Source organism: Poecilia mexicana, unplaced genomic scaffold, assembly GCF_051168715.1.
Source record: "Poecilia mexicana isolate PSO_F unplaced genomic scaffold, ASM5116871v1 scaffold_4, whole genome shotgun sequence".
Taxonomy (NCBI): Eukaryota; Metazoa; Chordata; class Actinopteri; order Cyprinodontiformes; family Poeciliidae; genus Poecilia; species Poecilia mexicana.
Window position 1 is genome coordinate 20,218,264 of NW_028263373.1, and position 7,437 is coordinate 20,225,700.

The 7,437-nt window shown below is 34.5% G+C and overlaps 1 protein-coding gene across 1 annotated transcript; it reads left to right on the top strand.

The window, feature by feature from the left end:
- Positions 1–684: 684 nt before the first annotated feature.
- Positions 685–7,099, top strand: rgs4 (regulator of G protein signaling 4). The gene is made up of 5 exons (XM_014968943.2): positions 685–888; positions 1,140–1,247; positions 2,608–2,672; positions 4,554–4,717; positions 5,327–7,099. The coding sequence occupies exons 1-5, from the start codon at positions 845–847 to the stop codon at positions 5,561–5,563; spliced, it is 618 nt and encodes a 205-aa protein (XP_014824429.1). The 5' UTR covers positions 685–844; the 3' UTR covers positions 5,564–7,099.
- Positions 7,100–7,437: the final 338 nt, after the last annotated feature.

Sequence of the window (7,437 nt, forward strand, 5' to 3'; positions counted from 1 at the left end):
CATTTGTTCCAGACCTATTATTGACTGATAACACTTAAGATGAACAAATAATCAGACTGCTAAACTTACGTGGGAGTGGAAACTCAAATGTAAATATACAAATCAGACATGTGATAACAGAAGAGATTTTAAACAAATCTAATATGGTTCAATAACAGTTTTATGTGCCTTTTGAAATGGGAGGATATTAACAAGAAAGGTCAGCCAAATGCTCTAAGTTAACATGCTTTTTAGAATGGATTACTCTAACTAATGCACAGACAAAGTTATTGAAGGAATTTACCCTTATGTATTTAACTGTGAAAGTTCACTGCAGTGACATTTATTGAAAGGAACTCTTTCAATGAGAACAATTGACAATGGTTTTGAAGAAATACCTTGTTAAGTGCAGTAAAAAGAGCACAAGCATATGTCACTGTCAAAGCCCAGGTTAGATTTATGAAGGAGATAAATACTTTTTGCTTTTTCTTTCTCCTTCATATGAACACCTTCACAAGTTCCTTAAACACCCGAATGACCTCAATGGGAAGAAATCACCTTTTGTTCAGGTTGATTTGAATCCCATCCGTTTTCAGTTTATATTGTGTCTTCTCCCTTTTGTTCCTCCCTCTCTCAGCTACTACTTCTCTGTCTCTCTCTTTCTCTCTCCATCTGTTGTGATTGGCTGCTTTCCTCTCAATGCTTTCTGCTGGTATAAATCACTGCTGGGGGTGGAGATAACTTCAGCTTGCTGTCTAATGCTGAAGGACAACGCTATACAAACTCTGCTGGTCACAATTGCTCAGTTTCCTCTTCTGTGATTGAGAAAAACAAGTTGTGACTTTTGGATTTTTAGAGTTCCATCATGTGTAAAGGACTTGCAACACTCCCTGCAACCTGCTTGAAAAGGTAAGATCAGTGTAATTAAAACAATAAGAGGGAATAAGTTGTTATGCTAACGGAAATCAAATCAAATACTGTCTGCTCTTTTTCTTTAACTGTATATTTTTAGAAACAGAATACTACTATTTGAAACTAGGTTGTATATTATATTTATCAATATAAGAGCTCTTGAACACTTGTATGATTCCTAGCCATTCTTTTAATGTTTTTTCTTTGATGCAAACAAACTGAAATCTTTGAAATGCATGTTTCCACAGTGCTAAAGACATCAAGCACAAAATAAGCTTCTTACTACAGAAGCCTGAACCTCAAGCCACGGATCAGAAGGAGATAAAGGAGAAAACTGCAACGGCTGTGACAAAGAGGTCAGAAAAATTCACATGGTTTTGTTTTCTCTGTCTTTTTCTGTTAAATTTGATTTGTCACAAAGTTTAACATGTTCCTTTTCCAAAAGATTAAAAAATACATCCTAGTGCTCATTGTAATACACCTGTAATACACCTGTTGCATTAAGAACAATACAAATATTCATGTAGGAGAGAGTAATGTGGATAAACATATGTCTTGGTTTGTTTATTCTATTTTATTTCAGTCTAACATTGTTTAAGCACAATCATAAAACATTTGTTTTATGCACTGTAAAGTGCTTTCAATGATTTCTTATCACACAAGATATATATATATATATATATATATATATATATATATATATATATATATATATATATATATATATATATATATATATATATATATATAATTTTTTTTTGCCTCTTTCAATAAATAATTGAAACTGAGAATTATTTTCAGTTGTGAGAATGCCTTTTATTTTGTAATTTTGGAAGCAATAAAGATAATTGATTGATTGATTGATGTGCTGATTCATGTTACAAGAGACCTTGCAAAGACGTGCTGAGCCAGAATGTCATTTCACTTAATTAGAAAATCATTGCTCACATGTCTGAGGTTCTTTACATTCATTTAGTCTACTTAGTCTTTTGTAGCTGTTTGGACCAAAAATACTCATACCTTTATTATGATTGCTGGTGTTTTGACTGGAGAGTTAAATTTAACATCAACAACTCGCGGAACAACAGCTCTTGTTTTGACCCTGATCTGCCCGTAGGTGTAATTCTCACGGGAAGCTTGTAATTGTCCTTTATGAGAAGGTCATGGTGCTGACCTTTACTTTCCGGTAACGCCTAACCAAGCCATTAACAGTCATAAATAATCAATATTTAGTCCATGGAGTCATTTATATGGATACAAATCATGCTTTTTTCCCCCCTCTGGACATTGGTATTATTATTCTTATGACTTTTGGTTTTGCCAAGGCAGAGAGATTTTTGTGGAGGTGGAAGTTTCCATGATAGAAAGGTCAGATGTCACTATCACTGGTATCAACACTGAATACTGAATAATACACTCAATAATTTATAAATACTCGGGGACAAAAAAAAGCATATTCCTTTATGCAATATTGAAAATAAATCATTCATTTTAATCATAATCATATTAAACCTTATTTATTGAGATGGTGGTTATAAAAATGAAGAATTTGTATGCGAGATAAAACAAGTCTAAAACAAAACAAAACAGCAGAATCTTAAGATAAACCTGAATAAATATGTACCAATAAAAATCACATGTATAGCTGAATATTAGTTTTTTTGCACATATATATTCTCTGCTACCTTTACAAAATACCTGTTTGTCATCTTTCAGAGTCCCTAACGCTGCTGAGGTGGAGAAATGGAAGGAGTCTTTCTGTCATGTAATGAGCAGTGAAAGTGAGTATAATATTACAGTTTCACATCTATAAAGAAAAGAATTTAAAGTAACAAGGCAACATACAGGAAGTGATACAGACATAAATCAAGCTGAAAGGACCTGATTTTATCCCAATTACATTGCTACTCACTGTCATGCTGGACTCATTAGTTCTCAGCAGGAGGTCCTTGGGGTTTATGTAAAATAATAAACTCGTTTATATAAGTTGAGTAATGTTTCTCATGAGACACAATGGTGCTTCAGTCATGAGAACACTATCAGACCGCAGCCTGACAAACACTTTACTCATTAACGGTCGTCAATAAGGTTTTTGATGAGAGCAGCATGCGTTATCTCTGTTCCACATTTTAAAGATTTTAACCTGAAAAAAAAAAAATAAAGTGGAAGTTTGTTTTTGTTTTTAGGGTTTCATTATCATAATTATTCATAAAGTGAACAATGAAACACTATTTTTCATCAAATAGAACTTAGACTTCACGATGTTAGAGGAACAAATTAAGTACAAACACGTACAGGCACTTCCCAGTTAATTCTCAGGCTCTGGGCTTTTGCTACGTGTCACGAGGCACAACTGGATGGCCCCTCAGGGCGTTGTGACTAGTGCAGAGTTTGTGTGTGTGTGCTTGTGTGTGTGTGTTTGTGAGCAAATGTGTGTGTGTGTATTTGTGTTTGTGCATTTCAGCACTCTGAGAATCTCGTCAAGAGTATGCAATAGCCAGTAGAGCATTGGCCTTGCGGGAACCAGCTGAGTTCTGACATGATGCATCCCATGAACTTAGCCACTGACCTCCAACATTGTCATGTCTTCCTTCTGCCTCCAGCCGTCAGCTTCCAGTGAACTGATCTTCTTTTAGAAGACTTTGTTTATCATAAACGGTTTCCACTATCTGTCATTTTAGTTGTGCGGAGGTTTGAATAAGCACAGCTGCGTCTGTTAAGTTTTATGGTATTATGTCTCCAACAGAGGCTCACATCTATTTGCTCTGCAGTCTTTAAATAGTCTTAAGTCTGCAGTCACAATCAGCTGATATTTAGAACACAGGTTAAGCAAATGTTGATGCAGATGTATTAGTCTTTGTGTGAATACTAATTGATTATGATCAAACGACACTTCATTTTATTCCTTTTGTTTGAACACAACTGATCAGTACTGCATGATCCTACATGGTTTCCTCTGGATTTTCAGATTTGGACAGTAGCAATGCTTTTACTTGCCTTAGATATGGTGCAAAAATTCAAACTGAGGCTGTAGCACATAGTTATAACAATTACGTCTTCAATACTTAATAGCCAAATGTCTCCATTGTGCAATAGTTAAAGTCAAGAATGGCTTACCTTGTAAAGTGTGAGATTTTCTAACGAGGTCTATATGATCAATTTTAAAGGGTTTCATTTCTGTAATCAAAATAGTTTTTAAGATATCTCAAAAAACTTTGTCAACTTTTCTAGCTTACAGTACACTAAATATGACGTTGGTTTGGATAAACTGAAAAGTAGATACAAGCTAACTGCTAATTTAACCTTTATTTGACGAGTTATGACAATTAAGAACTAGTTCTCATTTACAAAACCAACATGGGCAAGGACTAGCACCAGACATTTTGCCATCTTAAGCTATTAAAAGTGTCATTTTGGTTATTTCATTTAATTTGGCATTGGCTATTTTTTTATTGGTGTATTAACAGATATGATCTTTTAGTCATCAATTGCATTTTTATTTTGTAAAATGATCCCCTGGGTACTCTGGCTTCCTCCTACAGTTAAAAAAAAATTGGGCAGTCCAGAAACATAACAGTTATTGATTATTATTTCCCTTACATGTTAGTGTGTGTCCAAATGGATGGATTAACAAGTCTGTATCTTTTCTTTGTTACTCCTAGTGGGTCGCACAGTCTTTACCAGCTTCTTGAAGTCAGAGTTCAGCCAGGAAAATGTTGACTTCTGGATTGCTTGTGAGGACTACAAGAAGACTCCACCTTCCAAGATGGCAACCAAAGCCAAGCAAATGTATCAGCAATATGTTGAGGCAGATGCTCCAAATGAGGTAATGATTTTTTTTTTCATTATTTGATAAAAACACTTGAATGAAACCAGTAAGATTGCTTGTTATGTAAATATTATACAACACATACTGTCTTAAACATCATTTAAGACAATAAGTTTTAAATTAAGACTTATTGTTGCACATTTGTGAATGAAGTCTATAAAGAACGAGAAAAGGCAACTAAATGAAAGGAGAAATGCACATAAATGACATGGTTAATTAGTATTCAGTCTATCTAATTAAAACAAGAAAATCTGATCATTAAGAAGGACTTTAATTGCCCCCAGGAACTTCAACAACGGACAGTGTTACCAATCTTGGTGAAACCAGCTTTCTGCTGAGCTCATTATTTTTCTTTGGCTATTTATTTTTTACTACATTCTCCGAAAACATAGTGTTTTATGACTTAGAGCGAATAACTTTGAGAATTTTTTGCCACTGTTGCAACCTCCCCCCGCCCCCTTTAAAACACAGTTTTAAGATTTTTCTGGATATGGTTAACAGTTTACCAAGAAGATGGCGTTCCATTTGCCCTACACCTGCACCTATAAAATTTTATCCAAGTTTCCTGATTTTTACTTTGCCTCTTTTTTTTTTTTTTAATTCAAGGTAAACTTGGACGCAGCTACTAGAGAAAAAACAAGGCGGGAAATCGAGAGTGGCGGCCCGTCCTGTTTTGATGAGGCTCAGAAGATGATCTACAATTTGATGGAAAAAGACTCTTATAGAAGGTTCCTGAAATCCAAGATGATTCAAGAAATATGCCAGAAAGAGAGTTGTGCTGCTCAAGAGAAGAAAGGCTGCGACTGGCTTGACAGTAGGCAGGTTTTAGCTGGTGGGGCCTAAACGCTGGGGTGACAAAGATTTAAAGCAGGTGCCAAAGATGGAAAGTGCAACAGAGTACTAGACTGTGAGGGACAGGTTATCAGAAAGAGTTTGCTAATGGTGACTCATGTAGGTTTATATAGGATGACTTTTTTTTTTACTTATTCAATTTGCTGTCATTCACTTGCAAAGTTTAGTAGTCATATATTTGATAAAATGTAATGTTTTCCATCTCTGAATTCACTATCTGCTGTATTGTGGTTTTCTGGAGAGATTGCTATGGTCAGACCTTACATTCTATTTCCATTAATATTAAAAATACAGTTTTCACAAATATATGTATAGTGACTCCAAATTACAACCCTTGTAGTAACTATAGGTCAATCTACTTCCAACCAACGAACTAACCTTTCAAAAGCTCTTTACTTTGAAAGACTTTGAACACTTGAAAAAAAGGATAAAAAGACAAGTAAGTTCCACAGACTGCTTAAGCATGTCCATGTAATGTTCACATGCGGTTTGAATTTCAGTGCAGCTCCAGCACAAATTTAGTACAAAACTAAAAGTCGATTCAGTTTATCAACCTGCCAAGACACTCCTTTGCACTTTAGCTACTTTTTGACTTTTCTTTGGAATTAAAAAACCTAAAATCTGGCAAATTTTGAAATAGAAGCAAAAAGAAACACATCAATCAGATCTTATGACATTATTACTATTGCCATATGGTCTGATTAAGTACAAAACTTCAGTATTTCAGGTACAGCTAAAAGCACTGTGCAAATATAGGTTATCACACAGTGATGTTTGAATACAGCCCAGCATAACATTATAACATTATTTTTGTGTTGACAAACACAAATATTAAGTATTAAATATTAAGTTGGTTGGTAACTATTCACAAACAAAACAGTATTATGACTTAAAAATATTAGCATAGGGCACCTTAAATGAATGCATTAGAAGAAACATAAAGCCACTTGCTTCAAAATGAGTTTTAGTGGCAACAGTAAGCAGCAGAATGTAAGATACAAACACTCTCTATGGCTTAACAATTTAAGTTTTTCATTTTTATAACCTCTTTTTACTCCATAATCAATGTTTATGGTGGCTTGTGCAACAGCAAAAGAATGTCTCTGATGCCTGTTCTCATTGTTTTGTAATTCCCAAAATTCAACAAAACTATCAATTGACTGTGCTGTATGAACATCTGGACATGAGCTCTACACTGTGAAAATAGCTTCATCTAATTTCAGAATGTCATATTTTCATGCTGTATACTCTCTAAACATTTGAGATAATAGCTAATGGCTAATTGTTTTTTATTGAGGTGTTTCAATCATTTATATGTAAGCCATGCTGCAATGCCAAAAAAAAAAAAAAAATGGATGGTGACTTGCTAGATATAAAAGGAGCTCGCAGAAATGCATGTTAAATTAAAATGTATACAGTGATCATTTTAAAAACTATTGATTGTGTATGTTGATATTATTCAATTATGGTATTTCCCTATTTATCTGTCTGTGACTGTTCAAAATAAAGTTGTGCTTCAAAAGCTGCGATGTTTTGTTTGCTGTGTATTATTCCATTTACATTCCGTTCTGCATGCATGCTTTATCATTTAGTTACCTGACACATTGGGGACATACCTGTGGATGTATTTTTAGGGCCACACCTGCAACACGCTGCTTTCTTGTTAGACATAATGCGAATGTCAAAAGAGGTCAGCCAAGATATCAAGAAGAGAAATGTGGAGCTGCACAAGTCTACAGACATTTCACCCACGCAGGCAATGCAACTAAATACTTAGGAACGTAAACTTCTGATTTTGAAAGAATTAAAACACTAACAGTAAAATTGTAGCAGTTACTCAAAAAGAAACAGGCAGCCAGTGTAAA

Coding starts and splice junctions, on each gene's coding strand:
- rgs4 (XM_014968943.2), top strand. CDS start 845: ATGTGTAAAGGACTTGCAACACTCCCTGCAACCTGCTTGAAAAG. Junction 889..1,139: donor CCTGCAACCTGCTTGAAAAG/GTAAGATCAGTG, acceptor ATGTTTCCACAG/TGCTAAAGACATCAAGCACA. Junction 2,673..4,553: donor TCATGTAATGAGCAGTGAAA/GTGAGTATAATA, acceptor TGTTACTCCTAG/TGGGTCGCACAGTCTTTACC.